Source organism: Aquarana catesbeiana, linkage group LG01, assembly GCF_042186555.1.
Source record: "Aquarana catesbeiana isolate 2022-GZ linkage group LG01, ASM4218655v1, whole genome shotgun sequence".
Taxonomy (NCBI): Eukaryota; Metazoa; Chordata; class Amphibia; order Anura; family Ranidae; genus Aquarana; species Aquarana catesbeiana.
Window position 1 is genome coordinate 544,736,655 of NC_133324.1, and position 23,225 is coordinate 544,759,879.

General features: G+C 43.0%; 1 protein-coding gene across 1 annotated transcript in view; it reads right to left on the minus strand.

Annotated features, from left to right (window-relative positions):
* LOC141105330 (MAP kinase-interacting serine/threonine-protein kinase 2-like) overlaps positions 1-23,225 on the minus strand; it is a 221,628-nt gene that overhangs the window by 127,417 nt on the left and 70,986 nt on the right. Inside the window, 1 exon segment of the mRNA XM_073595198.1 lies at positions 11,615-11,770. Within this exon segment, the coding sequence (XP_073451299.1) occupies positions 11,615-11,662 (48 nt within the window). The 5' untranslated portion in view covers positions 11,663-11,770.

Sequence of the window (23,225 nt, forward strand, 5' to 3'; positions counted from 1 at the left end):
TCAGGGTATTCATGTGGATAGCAATGTTATAATGTAATTGGCAAACCATGGTCTCCTTGGTGTATTGTTTGCCATCAGTGATGGCTTATGTTGTTGTTTGTGTCGCTCTCCAGAACTTACATCTTAAATTTATTGTATAATTGAATTCATTCTTTGCCAGAATAAAAGATTTTTAACTAAATCACTTCTTTAGAAAGTAACAAGTTTTCCATCTTGTTCACCTCTTCAATTTCCGAGAGCCAGAGCGAGACACAGGGAAGTCGCGAGCCTCTCCAATGCAGAGCAATGCATGATCTGGTACCACTAAAGAGGTGGCGTAGAACTGATTTGTTGTATGTTTTCTCAGGAATATTCGCGACATGTAGGAGAAAGAGGAGGGTCTCCTAGAAGGATATCAAATCAGTGAATGTTTGAGAAATGAGATGCACCTCTTGCCAGAAGTGTTTCAATTTTGGACAACACCAGAAAATATGTAATAAAGTCCCCTTTTCTTTCTGCCATCTCCAACAACTGTCGGGGGTTGAAGGAGAATATTTATGAAGTATTGAAGGCGTACGGTATCATCCTGTGAGAAGTTTAAAGTTGGTTTCTTGGGCTTGTGTACAGATGGATGATTTTAAAGCAAAACTGATAATCTGTCTATGTTGTGCCAGGGAAAAGTCCTATCTAATGTCAGTTCCCACTTCCGCATGAAGGAGGGAGCATAGTCATCAGGTGGAGCAATCAGCAGAGCGTACATTTGAGAGAGTGAATTGGGAGAGGGCCCGTCTCCTCACAAAGTTGTTCAAAGGGAGTCAACTTTCATTGGAAACCTTCCGGGGTGGAAGTGAGTTCAAAAAGTGTTGGAGTTGTAAGGCACTCCAAAAGTCAAAATGGTAGGGGCCGCCCATTGAATTCAATGCTGATAATGAGGGCCAATGTGTGGATCCCAGGAAATGCAAGGCTTGGCAACATTGCGAGTTTAGGAGTGCACGAAATGGTCCCCCTTGCAGTCTAGGAGAGAAGCAAAGATTCCCCACAATAGGGTAAAGGAGGTAGTGGACAGATGATAACGAGGTAGTAGAGCATATCCGAGAGCAGATACTCAATGTGGGTCTCAGGGTCGGATGCCTTTTAAGAGCGGGGGAAAGGTCTGCAAAGCACCAGGCCGCACAACGCAATAGGACTGCTCTTTGGGATTCCTCGATCTGTGGCCATAGTTTAAGCTCAACGTGTCTACACCAGTCAATAAGTCTCCCCACATGGGCCGCCTGGTAATATTTCTGTATATCAGGTACGACCATGGTGTAGGTTTGGTTCAGTCTAGGTGGAATATACATGCCCAGATATTTAAGGGCCGTAATGGTCCACCTAAAGTTAAAATGAACTTTTAAGGCATTTATTTGGGATGTGGACATAAATACACCCATAGCCTCCAATTATGACATGTTAATTTTTTTAATTGGAGAGGGAACCGTACTGGTCTAATTCGCTAAGAAGGTTCAACAGAGATGTAACCGGATTGGTAAGTGAAAAAAGCAGGTCATCTATGTAAGCAGATACCTTATGATGAAAGTCTCCAACTCGTATGCCAGAGATGTCCGGGTTTTGTCTGACCCTGCAGAGAAATGCCTCTAGTGAAAGGGCATAAACACTTCTATTTCTGAAAGCATTCTTCATACCTGCCTAAGACTTTTGCACAATACTGTATTTGTTCATGTTATGACTGTTTTTCATTATAATATGACACAAATTTTGGCTGTTAGGATTGATCATCTGATACAGATTTGAGTACTCAGTTTTCATTTAAAGTTTTATCCTGTGTTGAGGTATGTTTTTATTTATAGCACTGTCCACGCACTGTTATGTGTTGAATGTTAGATATAAATACTTCTTTTGTAACTCTGATACAAATATACCCACTGCAGCAATTAAAAATCAACTGCTGCCACTACTTTTTGTTAAGAATACAGCATTTGCAGCTGCTGCTTTTCCTTTATATGCAAAACAGAGTTCAACTGCTGTTGCAATTTTTAATATGAATATACTTTTTGCAGCTACGGATTACCTCCTATATGCAAAGCTGCTAAATAGTCTTATTTCAATACATGTTATTTTTGATGCAATTTTATAAGAAAGAAAGAAAGAAAGAAAGAAAGAAAGAAAGAAAGAAAGAAAGAAAGAAAGAAAGAAAGAAAGAAAGAAAGAAAGAAAGAAAGAAAGAAAGAAAGAAAGAAAGAAAGAAAGAAAGGAAAGGAAAGGAAAGAAAGAAAGAAAGAAAATAAATACACATTACCTCAGCTGCTGCTTGTATATGTTCACCCCAAAGATCCAAAGCGCTAGCAATGCCATTTAAAACTTTATCACAAAAAAAAGAAAAAAGAAAAAAGAAATAAAAACTGCCTATGCAGATAAGAGATGTCTGTAAATAAAAACAAGCTTTATTTATTTAGGCGCCTGTAAAGCAGGGGTGCCCAACCTTTTGAAAAGCGAGGGCCACTTAAAACGACTTGGTAACCGGTCGCGGGCTCCAATGAGCGGAGCAGGCCAAAAGTACGTGTACACTCTGCAACGGACACATAGTTACATAGTTAGTAAGGTTGAATAAAGACACCAGTCCATCCAGTTCAACCTGAGTGAGCACCCACAATTGTCCCCATCCCCACACATTGCGTCCCATCAAGATGCCCATCCACCATATTATTATTTTTTTTATATATTTAAGGTACCCATGTAGCGTTATCAATCTACGCAGCGCTCCACACACACCCACACCAGTCCCCACCCCCAAGGGGTCTGCAATCCAAGGTCCCCAACCCACACCCATACACCAGGGCCAATTATTGGACAGAAGCCAATAAACCTACCAGCATGTCTTAGGAGTGTGGGAGGAAACCGGAGTACCCAGAGGAAACCCACGCAGGCACAGGGAGAACATGCAAACTCCAGGCAGGTAGTGTCGTGGTTGGGATTCGAACCAGCGACCCTCTTGTTGCAAGGTGAGAGTGCTAACCACTACACCACTACCCACTCTACTCTATAGTCCCTCTGATCCACCGACATGGAAGGGGACAGATTTTTTTTTTTCTTTTTTTTTTTAAAGCAGAACGGATTGGAGGTAGGCAGGTGTAAATGGACACAAGCCTGTTTACATTTGCCGCTTCATAGGAGGTGAAATGAGGGTCTGATTGGGTCGGACCGATTGCCTGAAAGGGGCCTAAGGCTGCTTTCACACTGATGCGCTGTGGTTTACCCACAGTGCACCTGTGGCTTTCCTGCGGGTCAGCTGCACTTTGTCATAGATTTATTCAGTATGGTGAGGCAATGATATTTAAATTTAACCAGTAATATACAGTGCCTTGAAAAAGTATTCATACCCCTTGAAATTTTCCACATTTTGTCATGTACAAAAAAAAATGTAAGTGTATTTTATGTGTTAGACCAACACAAAGTAGCACATAATTGTGATGTGGAAGGAAAATGATATTCAGATTTATTTTTTTTTTACAAAAAAAAATATCTGAAAAGTGTGCCCTGCATTTGTATTCAGCCTCCTTTACTCTGATACCCCCAACTAAAATCTAGTGGAACCCAATTGCTTTCAGAAGTCACATAATTAGTAAATAGAGTCCATCTGTGTATTATTTAATTTCAGTATAAAATACAACTGTTCCCACAAAGAGGTTTGTTAGAGAACCTTAGTGAACAAACAGCATCACGAAAGCTAAGGAGCACATCAGACAGGTCAGGGATAAAGTTGTGGAGAATTTTAAAGCAGGGTTAAGTTATAAAACAATATCCCAAGCTTTGAACATTTTACGGAGCACTGTTCAATCCATCATCCGATAATGGAAAAAGTATGGCACAACTGCAAACCTACCAAGACATGGCCGTCCACCTAAACTGATAGGCCAGGCAAAGAGAGTATTAATCAGAGAAGCAGCCAAGAGGCCCATGATAACTCTGGAGGAGCTGCAAAGCTCAGGTGGGAGAATCTGTCCACAGGACAACTATTACAACTATTAAGCCGTGTACACACGGGCAGACTTTTCGGCATCAAAGGTCCGACGGACTTTTGACGGACTTCCGACGGACTTTCGAATGGACGGACTTGGCTACACACGATCACACCAAAGTCCGACGGATTCGTACGTGATGGCGTACGACCGGACTAAAATAAGGAAGTTCATAGCCAGTAGCCAATAGCTGCCCTAGCGTCGATTTTCGTCCGTCGGACTAGCATACAGACGAGCGGATTTCTCGATAGGAACTGGGTCCGGCGGAGTTCCGGTGGAAAGATTTGAAACATGTTCCAAATCTAAAGTCTGATTTTCGACTGAAAAAGTCCGCTGCAGGTCCAATGAAGCCCACACACGGTCGGATTGTCTGACGGATTTGTTCCGTCGGACCAGTCTGGTTGAAAAGTCCGCCCGTGTCCTTGTACATTTTTTTTTTTTATTACTGTTATTGCTGTCACAAGGAATGTAAACATCCATTGTGACAGTAATAGGCAGTGACCGGTACTCTTACTCTATAGGACCCCAAACCCCTCCTCTGCACTTGAAAGCATTCAAAATGTCAAGATCGGCATTCTGAATACCTTTCTATTTTTTAAAACTGGCGCCTTTAGAATGGCAGTAATCCGGAAGTGATGTGATGACATTGCTTCCAGGTTACTAGAGCCGAGACCTGAACTGGTGGAATGAGAGACCCGGGCAAAGCGGGATGTCCCCTCCCGCTGCTTGTAATAACAGCCGAGCTGCATCAGTTGTTATTACACGAAAGCCAATCGTCGGCTATAAAAAACGGTAGCGGAGTGATGGACACATTGCTTCTCGCAAACTAGGTTTGTGAGAAGCAGTTGCATGCATCACCCTGGTACAACCCCTTGAAGCAACGTTGGTAATTTTGTGACCGATTCTTGAAAAAGAAGTAAACATCAGCCGTCCCGATAAATCGGTTGACCCCTAGTTTGCGAGAAGCAATGTGGGAGACACGGCAAACATGTGGAAGAAGGTGCTCTGGTCACATGAGAACAAAATTGAACTTTTTGGCCTAAAAGTAAAAGACTATATGGAAAACTAACTTGTACATCACCATGAACACACCATCCCCACCGGGAAACATGGTGGTGGCAGAATCATGTTGTGGGGATGTTTTTCTTCAGCAGGGACAGGGAAGTTGGTCAGAGTTGATGGGAAGGTGGATGGAATCAAATACAGGGCAATCTTAGAAGAAAACCTGTTAAAGTCTGCAGAGGTTCACCTTCCAGCAGGACAACGACCCTAAACATACAGCCAGAGCTACAATGGGATGGTTTAGATGAAAGTATATTCATGTATTAGAATGGCCCAGTGAAAGTTCAGACCTAAATCCAATTGAGAATCTGTTAGGGCTGAAATAACTAATCGATTAATCGACAACTAATCGATTATAAAATTAATTGATTACTATTTTCATAATCGATTAATCGGCCAGTAACATAATGGGGTTAAAAAAAAACGAAAATTAGCCCTTTATAGTACAAAAAGAGCAAATAATCGCTACTGTAAATATTACTTTCACAGTTTCTACAGTAAAAAAAGGAACCCCTTACAGTAGTGATTATCTGATTTTTTTGTACTATAAAGGGCTAATTTTAGTTTTTTTAACCCCATTATGTTACGTCTTAGGCCTGGTTCACATCTATGCATTTTTTGGTGCTTTTTGCAGAAACGCACTACAGTTCATTTACATGGTTTCCTATGGGACCCGTTCACATCTATGCATTTTTTGGTGCTTTTTGCAGAAACGCACTACAGTTCATTTACATGGTTTCTTATGGGACACGTTCACAACTATGCTTTTTTCAGCCGCTGCGTATTTGGAAAGGGCCGGGACTTTTTTTAATGCAAAGTGGTGCTTTTTTTTGGCTCAATATACTTCAATGGAGAAGCTGCAGAAAAGCATGTAATGCGTTTTTGCAGCAATTTGTGTTTGTGTTTTTTTAATCTGCCCAACAACAAATTGGCCAAACAAATGCAAAAATGCAAATAGCAGCAAAATCATGTGCACAAAAATCAAAACGCACAGCAAAAAGCACTGCAGAAACAGATCAAAAGCAAACTGCATAGGTGTGAACCGAGCCTTATGATCAATTTTCAGACCAGAATATTCAGACGAAAAATCTTTTTTTTTTAACATTCTGTTTTTAAAAGTAATGTAATTTCTGAACTAAAACCACATACACTGTCTGAAAATTCCTTTGACCAAGAAGTTTTCTATTATTTTCAAATTTTCCCCTCACTGTGGTTGAAAATGAAAGTCGATTTGACCCAACTAACGATTAGAAAATCAAATGAACATTCTTAAAATGACATTTTTTTTAAAGGAAGACATTGTTTGTTTTTTTTAATAAAAAAATTTGATCTCTGAATCTGATGACATTTACCAGATTCACCCTTTAATAGTATATACAGTATATCTCACCTCTAATACTATATACAGTATGTCTCTCCTCTAATAGTATCTACAGTATATCTCTCCTCTAATAGTATCTACAGTATATCTCTCCTCTAATAGTATATACAGTATATCTCTTCTAATAGTATATACAGTATATCTCTTCTAATAGTATATACAGTATATCTCTTCTAATAGTATATACAACATTTCTCCTCTAATAGTATATACAGTATATCTCTTCTAATAGTATATACAGTATATCTCTCCTCTAATAGTATATCTCCTCTAATAGTATATCTCTTCTGTCTGTTATTCTCAGAGTGGATTAGATATTCTGCTCCCTAACCATATAGTTGGTTATTTATATTTACCACTGCATAGAGATATTTAAGAATAAATTGCCTTTTTTAAAACTTTACATATTAACTAAATTATACACCACATTCTCTTTTAAGGTTATTAACCGATTAATCGAAACAATAATCGGCCAACTAATCGATCATAAAAATAATCGTTAGTTTGCAGCCCTAGAATCTGTGGCAAGACATGAAAATTGCTGTTCACAGACGCTCTCTATCCAATCTGACAGAGCTTGAGCTATTTTGTAAAGAAGAATTAGCAAAAATGTCACTCTTTAGATGTGCAAAGCTGGTTAAGACATACCCAAAAAGACTTGCAGCTTTAAATGCAGTGAAAGGTGGTTTTACAAAGTATTGACTGAATTCTTTGGAAGCCACGCTTTTTAGATATTTATTTGTAAAAAATAAAATAAAAACCATCTATAATTTTCCTTCCACATCACAATTATGTCACATTTTGTGTTGGTCTATCACATAAAATTCCAACACAAACACACACACACACACACACACTTGTGCTCATAAGTTTACATACCCTGGCAGAATTTATGATTTCTTGGCCATTTTTCAGAGAATATGAATGATAATTAAAAAAAAAAATTTTTTTCACTCGTGGTTAGTGTTTGGCTGAAGCCATTTATTATCAATCAACCGTGTTTACTCTTTTTAAATACTAATGACAACAGAAATTACCCAAATGACCCTGATCAAAAGTTTACATACCCTGGTGATTTTGGCCTATAACATGCACACAAGTTGACACAAAGGGGCTTTAATGGCTATTAAAAAGGTAACCATCCTCACCTGTTATCTGTTTGCTTGTAATTAGTGTGTGTGTGTGTGTGTGTGTGTGTGTGTGTGTGTGCGTGTGTGTGTGCGTGTGTGTGTAAAAGGTCAATGAGTTTCTGGACTCCTGACAGACCCTTGCATCCCTTGCAAAAGAATTGTCAAAGGATCTGCGGGAAAAGGTAGTTGAACTGTATAAAAGCAGGAAAGGGATATAAAAAGATATCCAAGGAATTGAGAATGTCAAATCAGCAGTGTTTAAACTCTAATCAAGAAGTGTAAAATGAGGGGTTCTGTTGAAACCAAACCACGGTCAGGTAGACCAACTAAAATTTTAGCCACAACTGCCAGGAAAATTGTTCGGGATGCAAAGAAAAACCCACAAATAACTTCAGGTGAAATACAGGACTTTCTGAAAACACATGGTGTGGTTGTTTCAAGATGCACAATAAGGAGGCACTCGAAGAAAGAGCATGGTCGAGTCGCCAGAAGAAAGCCATTACTACGCAAATGCCACAAAGTATCAGGCTTACAATACGCCAAACAGCACAGAGACAAGCCTCAAATCTTCTGGCACAAAGTCATTTGGAGTGATGGGACCAAAATTTAGCTTTTTGGCCAAAACCATAAAGGCTACATTTGGAGAGGAGTCAACAAGACCTACGATGAAAGGTACGGAGGTGGATCACTGATGTTTTGGGGGATGTGTGAGCTACAAAAAGGCACAGGAAATTTGGTCAAAATTGATGGCAAGATGAATGGAGTATGTTATCAAAAAATACTGGAGGAACATTTGCATTCATCAGCCAGGAAGCTGCACAAAAGACCTACTTGGACATTCCAACACAACAATGATCCAAAACACAAGGCCAAGTCGACCTGTCATTGGCTACAGCAGAATAAAGTGAAGGTTCTGGAGTGGCCACCTCAGTCTCCTGACCTCAATATCATTGAGCCACACTGGGGAGATCTTAAACGTGCAGTTCATGCAAGACAGCCCAAGAATTTACAGGAACTGGGAGGCTTTTTGCCAAGAGGAATGGGCAGTTTTACCATCTGAGAAGATAAAGAACCTCATCCACAAAAGACTTCAAGCTGTCATTGATGTTAAAAGGGGGCAATACACGGTATTAACCACTTGCTTACTGGGCACCTTAACACCCCTCCTGCCCAGACCAATTTTCAGCTTTTAGCGCTGTCACTCTTTGAATGACAATTGCGCGGTCATACAACACTGTACCCAAATTATATTTTTATCATTTTTTTCCCACAAATAGAGCTTTCTTTTGGTGGTATTTGATCACCTCTGGGTTTTTTTAAAAAAACATTAAATAAGACCGAATTTAAAAAAAAAAAAAAATACAAAACCGTTTTATATTTTGTTAATACATTTTGCAAACAGGTATTTTTTCTCCTTCATTGATGCACGCAGATGAGGCTACACTGATGGGTACTGATAGGCTGCACTGATGGGCACTGATAGGCAACACTGCTAAGTGGCACTAATGATAGATATATATATATATCTATCGATATATATACACACACATACATACACACATACAGTGGGGATGGAAAGTATTCAGACCCCCTTAAATTTTTCACTCTTTGTTATATTGCAGCCATTTGCTAAAATCATTTAAGTTCATTTTTTTTTCCTCATTAATGTACACACAGCACCCCATATTGCCAGAAAAACACAGAATTGTTGACATTTTTGCAGATTTATTAAAAAAGAAAAACAAATATCACATGGTCCTAAGTATTCAGACCCTTTGCTCAGTAATTAGTAGAAGCACCCTTTTGATCTAATACAGCCATGAGTCTTTTTGGGAAAGATGCAACAAGTTTTTCAAACCTGGATTTGGGGATCCTCTGGCATTCCTCCTTGGAGATCCTCTCCAGTTCTGTCAGGTTGGATGGTAAACGTTGGTGGACAGCCATTTTTAAGTCTCTCCAGAGATGCTCAATTGGGTTTAAGTCAGGGCTCTTGCTGGGCCATTCAAGAACAGTCACGGAGTTGTTGTGAAGCCACTCCTTCGTTATTTTAGCTGTGTGCTTAGGGTCATTGTCTTGTTGGAAGGTAAAGCTTCGGCCCAGTCTGAGGTCCTGAGCACTCTGGAGAAGATTTTCATCCAGGATATCCCTGCACTTGGCCGCATTCATCTTTCCCTCGATTTCAACCAGTCGTCCTGTCCCTGCAGCTGAAAAACACCCCCACAGCATGATGCTGCCACAACCATGCTTCACTGTTGGGACTGTATTGGACAGGTGATGAGCAGTTTCTGGTTTTCTCCACGCATACTGCTTAGAATTAAGGCCAAAAGGTTCTATCTTGGTCTCATCAGACCAAAGAATCTTATTTCTCACCATCTTGGAGTCCTTCAGGTGTTTTTTTAGCAAACTCCATGCGGGCTTTCATGTGTCTTGCACTGAGGAGAGGCTTCCGTCGGGCCACTCTGCCATAAAGCCCCGACTGGTGGAGGGCTACAGTGATGGTTGACTTTCTACAACTTTCTCCCATCTCCCGACTGCATCTCTGGAGCTCAGCCACAGTGATCTTTGGGTTTTTCTTTACCTCTCTCACCAAGGCTCTTCTCCCCCGATAGCTCAGTTTGTCCGGACGGCCAGCTCTAGGAAGGGTTCTGGTCGTCCCAAACGTCTTCAATTTAAGGATTATGGAGGCCACTGTGCTCTTAGGAACCTTAAGTGCAGCAGAAATTTTTTTGTAACCTTGGCCAGATCTGTGCTTTGCCACAATTCTGTCTGAGCTCTTCAGGCAGTTCCTTTGACCTCATGATTCTCATTTGCTCTGACATGCACTGTGAGCTGTAAGGTCTTAAATAGACAGGTGTGTGGCTTTCCTAATCAAGTCCAATCAGTATAATCAAACACAGCTGGACTCAAATGAAGGCGCAGAACCATCTCAAGGATGATCAGAAGAAATGGACAGCACCTGAGTTAAATATATGAGTGTCACAGCAAAGGGTCTGAATACTTAGGATCATGTAATATTTCAGTTTTTCTTTTTTAATAAATCTGCAAAAATGTCAACAATTCTGTGTCTTTCTGTCAATATGGGGTGCTGTGTGTACATTAATAAGGAAAAAAAATGAACTCAAATGATTTTAGCAAATGACTGCAATATAACAATGAGTGAAAAATTTAAGGGGGCCTGAATATTTTCCGTCCCCTTTAATATTATATATATATATATATATATATATATATATATATATATATATATATAATGTTTGGGGGTTCTAAGTAATTTTCTGACATTTTTGTCATTTTTGTTGCAAGGGATGCCCAAAATCTGATTTGTATCTTAATGTATACTTCTGTGATCTCTTCATAAAGAGGACCTGTCACACAGTTACAATAAAAATGTTTATTCAAATAAAATAAATAATAAAAAATATTTTTTTTTTAAGTGATCTGTAAACAGCAAAAGATCTGTAAACAGCAAAAGATCTGTAAACAGAAATTGCACCATACATGTAAGGTATCGCCGCAAACGTCAGAGCAAGAGCAACAATTCTAGCACCCTAAACCCTAATAACTTAGTAACCCTAAATTGGTAACCTATAAAGGCTTTGAAAGCATCGCCTTTGGAGATTTGTAAGTACCGAAGTTTGGCGCGGGCTTAAAGTGTGACATGTTTGGTATCTATTTAGTTGACATATCATCTTTTTTAATACTCTACCAAAATATTGGGTATTATATTGTGTTTTTGTGCATTAAAATTCATTAAAGTGTATTATTTTTTTTTTTTTATTGTATTTAAAAAAACCGCTGCGCAATTATAGTTATATAAAAATATGCAACACCCACCATTTTATTCTCTATGACCCCTGCTTAAAAATATATAATGATTGGGGATCTAAGTATTTATCTAGAAAAAACATTAACATTTCAGCACACAGTTTAAATGACAGCTACAAAGAAAGTTTAGATGTTGGTATGAGGAGACAACATTCTCAGTGCCTTCTGACCATCCACCACATAACTTGCCATTCACTACAAAATGACATTGATAAACTCACCTTAAATGATTGGTAAAAGCCATTCTCTGGACTTTTTTTCTGCACCATATTTACCACAGGTAAATAGAAATCCTGACGAATGAAAAATGTCCAGGATGGCAAAAGTGAGGATCCTATTACGAAGCATGGAAGATCGCAGGTGGATGGAACTGGAACCTGTGTGACAAAATATTTAAAATATTAAACACTGCTTTGTTTCTACTCCAATGGTTTTACAGTTTTGACACAGTTTTGTTACCCCTCCAACTCATATCTTGTCCTTAGATGGCTTTGAGTAAAACTGTTGTGTTCCTCTGTTCCTCTTTAAGAGGATCGGGCCCCTCTGGTGGTAGCTATCACAATAGCTCTCCACATACTGCCATAAAACAAGGAAAGGACTGCCATAGTGCAGTAAATCAAGAATATCTCACTTGTTTATTGCAATTGCACTCAGTATAAAATCACTTAAGCATGTATCACAAGGTAATCACAACATCACTTGGTAAGCTCCGGACCAAACACTTCCAGCTTCCGCCCATAACGTCACCTAGCTCCACCCTACGTGTTATGCCACCGCTCACGTGGCTTTATCAGGGGATGGGCTAGGTGACTTTTCTGTAACCATGGTGATACGAGAGGCCAAGTTATCCCCTTAGTCTGATTGGAGTGAAGCGATAGCCATTTTACTAGAGACCAAACAGCCCCAGCACAAATCAGAGTAAACCTTATAGCCATCTTACTAAAGGTTACTCAGCCCTACTATTGAAAAAGAATATGGGATAACACAAAAAGGTATTATAAAAATACACTAATGACCACAGCCAATATAAACCAAAAGATATTGCTCATTTAAAATAGCAAAAAAAAATTACAAGGCCAATAAAGATGTACTTCCAGATAAATGGAAGATAAAAAATTGAAAAAGCCACACTCCAATTTCACCCCCGGAGCTACATGTACAACTATAGATAATCCTACTTACCCAGGCAGAGTTTGTAAGAATAAAATATACAATGCCATAAAATAAATACTAAAAACAAAAAAAACCCCCAAAAAAACACAGTATAATAACCTACAAAGCAGAGTTAAAATCTAAATGATACCAGACAAAATAGGGTGTCCGTTTATGAAGCAGTGGAACTGCTGAGTCCACTGCTCAGTTCTTCGGCATTCACAGAGGAGCTCTCTCCTCTGGGTGCCTGTTTATGAAGCAGTGTAGGTCCTTTTGAGAAGTGATGCGATCTACAAATGCTTCGAACAGTGGAGAACACCCCCTGATACTGTAATCTCATGAGACATAGATTACAGTACCAGAAATACACTGAAAACACTCTGGTGTCCGTTTATTAGGCAGCGATAAAGTAATCACTGCTCAGTATACGGACATTCTCAGAGGAGACTGCCCTCCTCATGTTAATACAATTTTTTCATTTTAAATATATATATATATATATATATATATATATATATATATATATATAGCTGCAGGAACTGCTCCAACTCTACCTCTCTGAGCTTTGCTCAGATCTGTCTTATAACAGATGAGTGCACCTGGACATACACACAACCTGCAGAATTTCTGGAAAACCTGGACACAAGGCTGAAGACTTCATCCCACCCAGTGCTCTTTGGAGTCTTCAAGTCTCCAGCCCGACCCAGACTTACCAAATCCAGAGAAAATGTAAAACGTAATTTTTATCTCTACTCACAAAGCTTCTGCTGGAGCTTCTCAAACTGACTCTTTGAGAGTCCTGTGTCCATTTTAAACTCATTTTCACAGAGACAAGGGATCTCACTCTCAACACACACACACACACAATATATATATAATTTTCTCTACATAAACATGGCAGGGGGACATGTTTACTGTCTTGGGGGGTCTGATCGAGGAAGGAGGAAGTCAATCTTCCTTCTTTGCCCTCAGTTCCCCCAGTATTCTCTCTTCACTCCCCGATTTTCTACCTCTGAGCTGGTGAATCGGGGAGGGTGAATTCTGACAGAGATTGCCAGTGAAGTGCTGAGATCGAACCTTCATTAACTGGCCGTTTTTGAGCCAGTCAATGACAACTTCTCTTTGTGTGGAGATGATCGGCGGAGAACATGTTCTCCGCCGATCATCTGTTTCATAAACCGTTAATGAACTGAGACCAGCGGCGATCCTTGGTTCAGTGTCTTAAAAATGGACACCTAGATCTCACTTATGAAACAGTTCAACATTGAGACCATACAGGACCAAGGTACTAAGTTCATGGATTGACTCAGACTTTTGTAGGCTGAAGGCTTTTAGCCGATTACTACCCTTACAATGTTTTTTATGTCTCAATACCCCAGAACAATAAATGCGAAGGATCTTTATTATGAAACTGCAAAAAGTCTTTGGACAAATTGTGTATAATAGACCCTTTTACTAGTCTTGACATGTTCCTGCAACCTGGCGTTATCCATCCAAGGACAAGATATGAGTTGCTGTGTGGAGGGGTACCACAGAAAAATCCCAAAGCGCTGTGTGACCTGAATTTGCTTTTGAGTCACTCAAGGTGAGAAGTGTGAGCACTGAAGTGGTGCACTGAATTTTGTGTTAAGCTGGATACACACTATACAATACTTGTTGTTCGATTTCCTTTAGATCCTTCAACTATGTAGTGCAAGGGCCAGCCTGATAGCATACAAATTGAAAGTGTTTAGGTTTGACCTCATATTATATGGTTTTTCGTAAATCTAAAAGAAAATAATCTAAAGAAAATGATATAGTGTATATTCAGCTTCAGAATTTGTGGGCACAGTAAAAGATGTTCAACACCAATGCATGAACTATTATCAATTTGAAGTATCTAATATCTTAAGTTTGTGGACACTCTAGTAGGATTTATTCACATGGAATTGTGTTATTCAGCATTTTACACACACACACACACACACACGTGTATATGCAGAACTACAGCGGCTGGGGACACATACGATTTATCTGTACAGACAGTCTTACTATTCATGTAAAGCAGGGTTAGGCAACCTTAAAAAAGTGGAGATATACTTGAACAACATGGGAGAAGTCAAAGATCACCAGGCACAGTGTCGCTTCTTCACACCTGATTTAAACCTCTATTATAAACCATACTAAATGTGACGCAATCGCGTGCATTGCATGGCATTCATGGGTTTTTTAATCAGGTGGTGAGGAGGCAACATATCGCCTCCTCACCACCTATCAAACACACTTGGATCGCTTTTCAGAGGAGCAGTAGTGCCTGCTGCACTTGTGAATGAGCCCTTCATTGCATTCTGCAGCGGCACCCTTAGGGCTTGTTCACACGTAATTTGGGGGATGGTAAAACCCTGCAGTTGAGTTTAACCGCCCCCAGTTCCCACCCCCTTTAGCTGCTGCTAAAGGTGTACACATTCAGGAATTAAAAGCAAAGCACCACCCAAAAGGGGAAGTTTCTCTTTAAGGACACATCCCCCACTCCTCTTGAAGAATTGGCACTTTAGAAGAGTGGGGGGGAGGGGGGGTAAGTGGGCACACACTCCCACTTCCACTCGGACCGCCTGGCGATTGGAGTGGGAATTCTCCTCCCTCCAGTCTTCTGGGACACATGTGTACACCCCTGGCAACTGCAGCCAAAAGGGGGAGCGAGGGTGGCAAAAAACACGCTTTAACTATTGGGTTGTACCACCCCCCAAACTGCTTTCACACTGATGTTCTGCAGTTTACCTGCACCGCAAGTGCAGCACAGTGCATTTGCGGCTTTCCTGGGTTAACTGCGCTTAGTTATAGACTTATATTATGTCCCGCAGGTGTGGTGCACTTTCTGAAAGCGCACAAAAACACCCACATTCAGGAGTTTTGGTGCACTTTCAGAAAGTGCACCAAACCCACAGGATTTAATAATAGAAGTCTATGGCTAAGTGCAGCTAACCTGCAGGTACACTGCACTGCACACCCGTGGTGTGGTTAAATAGCAGCACATCAGTGAGAAAGCAGCCTTATACTATTATGCCCAGTGTATTGCTTCACACTGACCTGAAGATCTCTTCTTTTCTGCTGCTGGCTCCTCTGTAGACCACTAAAAGTGACAAGAGGTGGAGTGCAGTTGGTATTACTCCGCATTGGACAGGAGCCAACACTACAGAGGAGGCATCGGCTTATGCGGCTCTTGCGCGCTACTACAAATAATCCCTCTGCATTGCACTCGGTTTGATGCCCTGGGAGGGCAGGTCAGCAAGCCCAGACCACGATCTACTACTGGTAGTTAATGATCTACAAGTTGCTGACCCCCGATTTAAATTGTAAGCATTTAGTGCACAGACAGCACTGGAGTTGTGTGCAAAACTAGTTGGAAACATTTCCCTGCTCTGGGGAAAAAACAATTAGTAGGTCATCCAGAGAAGGAATGATTAGAACTAGAGGTCAACTGATATATCGGCCGATATGTGGCATTTTTTAATTAATCGGCATCGGCCGATTGTGCTGATAAAAAAAGGCCGATTTCAAACGTCAGTGCGACTTGCAAATGACTTCTGTAATAGAAGTCAATGCAAGTTGCCTGAAGTCTTCCCTGGAGCGACTCCTATCTGGGCAGCCTGCCAAGTCTGAGAAAAGAAGCAAAGAGATACAATGTTTATACTTATCAATGGACTGAACTCAGTGTGTAGGAGTTCTCAGTTTAACCATTTAAAGACTAAATCTTTTCTGATTTATATTTTTTTTTTAGCAGAGACCCTAGGGAATAAAATAGCGGTTGTTGCAATATTTTATGTCACACGGCATTTGCGCAGCGTTCTTTCAAACGCAATTTTTTTGGGAAAAAATACACTAATGAATTAAAAAAAAGAAACTAAAACAACGGAAAATTCCTATCAAAATACTTACCGTAATTTTCCTTTCCTGATGGACTCCATGGCAGCAATGTGTGGGTAGTAGAGGCGGGACTTAACCCACATGGCAGCAACGTGTGGGTTAAGTCCCGCCTCTACTACCCTATAGGACACTACTCCCATAAATCTTTGCTCCCTGCCCCCGGCCGTGTTCGGTAACTAGCCTACTTCAGCCATTCGGGAGGGAACTCCTGCTGCCATAGAGTCCATCAGGAAAGGAAAATTACGGTAAGTATTTTGATAGGAATTTCCCGTTTTCCTGACAGACTCCATGGCAGCAACGTGTGGGAAATAACTCGCCGTACACACCCGGGTGGGCTAAATGCTGAACAAAAAGATTTATTTAACACTGTCGGCCGACAGCACTTTTAAACCAAAATTGACAGAAGACAAGGTTGCTGGTTCAACACAATAATGGGTCATGAAGGTATGAATCGAGGACCAAGAAGCTGCTCTGCAGATCACTTCAGGTGCAACATGACGTGAGGCCGCCCAGGAAGTTGAAAGACTTCTAGTAGAGTGCGCTGTAACCGCCTCAGGAGGAGCCAAGCCCTTCTCTCTGTAAGCCCATTGGATGGCTTGGACCACCCAAGCCACGATAGTTCTGACAGAGGCCCTAGAGCCTCTATTTTTCCCATGAAAAAGAACAAAGAGAGAGTCAGATTGACGAAAAGAGGCCGTGACTTCCAGGTATTGTTTGAGAGTAGCTCCCATATCAAGAGGGTGTGGATCCGGACTACCAGCAGACTTGAAGGTAGGGAGTGTGATCTCCTGGTTTTCGTGAAAGACCGAGGTAACTATGGGATTCGTCCCAAGCATTGGTATTAGGACCACTCTGTCTGGAAAAAAGGTAATAAAAGGTTCCTTAGACCCCAGAGATTGAATTTCCGAAACCCTCTTTGCCGAGGTTATGGCTATCAGAAAAGACGTCTTGAGGGATAATTCTCTGACCGAGAGTGAATTATTAGGTTGTGAAAAGAAATCCAGCACTAACGGAAGATCCCATTTGGGGAATCTGGGTTTCCTCTGTGGCCTAAGCCTGACTGCTCCTTTAAAAAACTGTTGGACCAGAGGGTGCTTGGCCCATGCGACTCCGGAGAAGGCTGAGATTGCGGAAACCTGGACACGAAGAGAACTGACGGACAGTGAGATATCCAGACCCATCTGCAGAAAACTTAGAACGTCCTGAACCGCCAGATTATTACAGGAGTTGGACCTGGATGACATATAGCTGGTAAATTTCGACCAAATCCTCTCATATACCCGATTGGTACTACTCCTTCTTGCACTAAGGAGAGTGGGAATTACTTCATCCGGGCAGCCTAGCGCCTCCAACCTTCCCCTTTCAAAAGCCAAGCCCTTAGGCGCAGGTGATCTGGGCAAGGGTGTAGCCTCGATCCCTGAGACAGAAGGTCTGATCTGGATGGTAGAGGAATCGGATCTCGGACACTGAGGAGCGTTAGGAGAGGAAACCAAGGCCTGTTGGGCCAGTAGGGAATTATCGCTAACACTTCTGCTGTTTCTGCCCTGAGTCTCTTCAGGAATTGAAGAATGATCGGAGTTGGCGGAAAGGCATAGGCTCTGTTGAACCACCATTTCTCCGTCAGGGCATCCACCCCATACGCTTGAGGGTCCCTGTACCTCGAATAGTATCTTGCCATTTTCTTGTTGCAGGGGGAGGCGAACAGGTCGACTTCCGGAGAGAATCCCAACGATAGAATCCACTTGAATACCTCTTCGTGGAGAGACCACTCGTTGTCTAGGAGTATCAGGGAAAGGAAGTCTGCCTGAACGTTCTGAACCCCCGGAACATATGCCGCTGATAGATCCTTCAGGTTTTTCTGAGCCCAGGACATGATTGGCTCTACCTCTTGTAATAGGGATAGACTTCGAGTACCCCCCTGCTTCCTTATGTATGCCACTGCTGTGGTATTGTCTAATCTGAGTAGGACCGAAGTTCCCCGAGTGAGATGACGAAACGCCAGCAGGGCCTGGAAGGCTGCTCTCAGCTCCAGGATGTTTGACACTAATCTTCTGGAGGGAAATTCCCATGTGCCCTGGGCTACTTCCGCCAGACAGTGGGCACCCCAACCCCTGTTGCTGGCATCCGTTGTTATGGTTACCCATGAGATGGGAAGGATGGAATGGCAGTTGGAGAGGTTCTCCCGCTGGAGCCACCACAGGAGCGAGTTCCTCATGGACATAGTAATTCGGATCAGCTGGGCCTTGTGGCCCTTCCACTGAAGAAGAAAACCTTTCTGAAAAGGCCTCATCCTCCATTGGGCCCATCTCACCATCGGAATCGTCGCTACCATAGTGCCGATGATCCTCAGGCACTGGAGGGCATGAAGATGAGAAACAGAGAGAGCCGGGTGAATCCTGTCTCTGATTGTCGAGATCTTCTCCTCTGGTAATGAAATGGTACCTTTGACTGTGTTGAACAGGGCTCCTAAAAACACCAGCGACTGAGATGGGTCTAACTGACTCTTCTCCAGGTTCAGAATCCACCCGAATTCCTGTAATGTGGAGATCACCTGACCTCTGTGTGTTACGAGTTGATCCCTGTCCTGCACCAAGAGAAGAAGATCGTCTAGGTAGTGATGTAGACGAATCTCCCTGGTTCTTAGGAGAGCTACTACTGCCAACAGCACCTTTGAGAAAACACGTGGAGAAGTTGATAGCCCGAAGGGAAGGCATGTAAACTGTAAGTGGAGCTTGCCCAAGGAGAAGCGGAGAAATTGTTGAAAATCTTCCACGATGGGGACATGAAAATAGGCGTCCTTGAGGTCTATGGACACCATCCAGTCCCCTGGCTGCACCGACTGTTGAATTGTGGAAAGTGTTTCCATTTTGAACCTCTCCTTTTTGATGAAGCGATTTAGATGGGTTAGGTCTATGACGGGCCTCCAGGCCCCACTCTTTTTCTGGACCAGAAAGAGGGGGGAATACATTCCCATGCCTCGCTGATTGACTGGAACGGGGCTGACAGCGCCTTGAGCCAACAAAGATTCTACGTAGGCTAAAAGTATTGTCCTTTTTTCTTCTGATGCCGGAAGAGAAGTGGGAACCCACCTGAGTCTGGGAGTGCCAATGAAGGTCCAAGCGTGACCGAAGGAGATCGTTTTGATGGTCCAGAAATCGTGAATCGAGGCCGCCCAGACATGCCGAAAGTGGAAAAGGCGAGCTCCCACACGGCCTGTCTGAGCGGGCCCAATCTCAAAAAGATTTGGAAGGTTGTCTATCCCCTTTCGACTCAGCACCTGCGGACTTCTTGAAGGATGATTGCCTTGACTTCCAAGATCTGGAAAATTCTCGGCCTGGCTTGTAGGTGCGAGCCTCTCTGGCTCGATCCTGGTATTGCCTCTTCGGGAAGGACTTTCTATGACTTTGCAGACGTCGGTCCTGGGGCAGGAACCCCGACTTCCCGCCAGTAGCCCGCGTAATAGCCTCGTCTAATTTGTTGCCAAAAAGAGAAGACCCCCCATAGGGAATCCGGCACCATACCTGCTTAGAAGCTGGGTCAGCCAGCCAGGGACGGAGCCATAAAGCCCGCTTGGCGGTGACCGACGAAAGCATTGCCCGGGCTGCAAGGCGTATAATGTCAATCGAGGCCTCCCCCAGAAAAGCTGACGCTAACCTCAACTCCTGAATAGGTGAGCTCTTCGCCGTATCATCCGAGATATTCCTCACATATCATGAACATTATCCGTCCACACTTCCATGGCTTTGGACAAAGCCGCCAGGACCAAGGCTGGTTTACAAGCCATGCCAGCCGTAAGATACACTCTCCTTAGATCAGCATCAATTCGCCTGTCCAAGACGTCCTTAAAGCACACTGTGTCTTCTAGGGGAAGTGTCACATGTTTCACCAGCCTCATCACGGCTGCGTCCACCAGTGGAGCTGAGTCCAAATGTTTCACTTCTTCCTCCTTGAAGGGGTAGAGCTTTCAAACTTTAGCAAGCATGGAGTTCTTCTTCTCCACCTTGCTCCACTCATCTGTGATGACCTCGCCCAATTCAGTAAAGAATGGAAAGTTAACCCGTTTCTTCTTTAACTGCTTGAAAAATTTCCTCTGTTTGGGAGGAACAGCCACCGGATCCTCCCAATTTAGGGTTTCTCTAATGGCCTTGACCAAGGGAGGAAGCAGAGCGAAGTCGAATCCCACGCAGGGGTTATCTTCATCCGAGTCGCTATCGGAGATGGCAATTGAAGGATGACTAGGTAGGGAGGACTCCCAGGTGTCCTGCAATTGAGTTTCCCTCACCGGGGAACTTGACAGCTCTGCCTGCGGAACGTGGGACCGGGCGGAATGTCGGACCGGACCGCTCCTATACCCTTAAGTGACTCTTTAACAACCCTCTCAACTAGGGTTTTAAGTTGCTGGTCTGTATCTCCCCTTTCTTTGGATGCCTTGACGAAGCAGGGGTCGCATAGAGATTTACCCGCAGGTACTTGTATTTTGCATCCCCAGCAGACACAGGATGAGTGACTGGAATGAGCCACCGAGGAATGAGAGCGTTCCTCGCTACGGTGTCCCGATTTTGAGGAGGAACCGTAGTGTTTAGGTTTGGAAGAGGATTGCCGGTGATGCGATTTGGAAGAGTCGCTTCCCTTGTGAGAGCTTCGTCGCTGTTCTGTCGTAGAAGGACTAAAGCACAAAAGAAAAGAACCACATAGAAAAGAATAGTCAGAGAAACCTAAACACTCCGCCAATTACCTCCCCCCCCCTGATCGCTGGACCCCCAAGGATGGCAGAATCCGACCCAGTACCTTTTGAGAGGAGGCTGGCCACCGGCAGGCGGTGGGGAATCCATGTCCTCGGTAGCATCCATCCGGACTGCAAGGACATGGCAATTAGTAAAGACAACAGGGAACAAGTTACCCCCCACAAAAAAAGGCTACTTACCAGTAGCTGAAACTTTGGAGGTGTGGGGACTTCAGTATTACAGCCTGCAAGCATTCCCAAAGCCTGCAGGCTATCTGCCCTGTTTAAAAAGGGCGCCCCCGTGACGTCACCGCCTGTGCCGAGCGTACGTAGTGCGCATGCGCGATTAGCGGCAATTTGCCGCTATCGCGCATGCGCGAAACCAAGCCTCGGTCTCGTACCGTACTCGCGCATGCGCAGTACGGCGAGACGCGAAAACGAAACTAAAACGGCGGCTGGAACGCAGGAAGAACCAGCCGCCGTACCCCTACACAAACAGGAGACAGAGGAAACAGAGGGAGAAAGATGAACACTTCACAAATACTGCTGCCATACACAATACAGGACACCTCACCACTCCCAGCACGATCATCAGGCCGAAGGTAATGCGATAACACCGGACTCTCCAGGGGCAATAAGGGGTCACCTGCGTAGCCTTGCCTGCCAGTGGCCAGGAAACCGGCTTCTTCCAACGCCTCTTCCAATGCCCCACTCCATACCCTGCTAATAGCTAGGGCTTAGCGGAGTAATGCGACTATGTCATCCGCAGTCGCAGCTCGGCCGACTTGATCGTGGGGAAAAAATCTTCAGGTAGAAAGACCAACACTAGGTCCTTGCGGAGGAGGACAAAAAAAGAACACGGCCGGGGGCAGGGAGCAAAGATTTATGAGAGTAGTGTCCTATAGGGTAGTAGAGGCGGGACTTAACCCACACGTTGCTGCCATGTGGGTTAAGTCCCGCCTCTACTACCCACACCTTGCTGCCGTGGAGTCTGTCAGGAAAGTAAAGTTAGCCTATTTTTTTTTCGGCCAAAAGTTTTGATTACCTGTTTTTGTGTATTTAATATTTAAGATATAGGGTTTTAATCTAAATTATACATACAAGTGAACTGATTGGAGGTTTGCTTTGTTTAATAAATGTAAGAAATTTTCTGTATCACTTATTACTTAAAGCGGGGTTCCACTCAAATTTTTAACTTAATCTTACCCCCTTCAGTTAATTGCATAGATGTTCAAATGCCGCATGAAAAATTTTTTTATTGCTGTAATTACCTTTATATTGTACTTTATTGTGGCACTTCCTGTCTCTCCTCCCATGGGAGTAGGCGTGTTTATTGCCTTTCCCCGGCGCCGCACTGTCTCCTGGGAGCTTAGTGTCAGGCTTCCCAAGATTCCGTGCAGGAACAATGATCATGCGCGGGAACAAGCTGTGAATGAACAGCATTCACCGCATCCCAGAAAGCAATGCTTGTGGGCTTCACATGCCCACAAGCAAGATGGAAACAGCCAGCATCACATTTTTTAAGTTATTCTTCAGTACGAAAACAGACAGAGGCGGAAATATTACACCCAAACTGTGAGTATTATTTTGGGATTAGCAAAGTGTCTCAATGACCTAAAAAAAAAAAAAAAAAAAAAAGAAGATTGGTCGCCGGACTCCCGCTTTAAGGCTGCTTTCACACTGGAGCGGGCAGGCGTGAAACGCTGCTAGTTTTAGAGGCACCTTAACGTCATTTTAACGGCGCTATTTGGCTACTAGCGGGGCGCTTATAACCCAGCTAGCGGCCGATGAAGGGTTTAAATGCGCCCGTGTAGCACCGCTGCCGAAGCGCTACCCATTCATTTCAATGGGCAGGAGTGGTGGAGGAGCGGTATACACCGCTCCAAAGATGCTGCTTGCAGGACTTTTCTTTTAACATCCTGCCAGCACATTGCCTCAGTGTGAAAGCACTCGGGCTTTCACACAGACTGCAGGGGAGCCATTTTGCAGGCACTTTACAGGTGCTATTTTTAGCCCAAAAGCGCCCCTGAAAAACTCCCCAGTGTGAAAGGGGT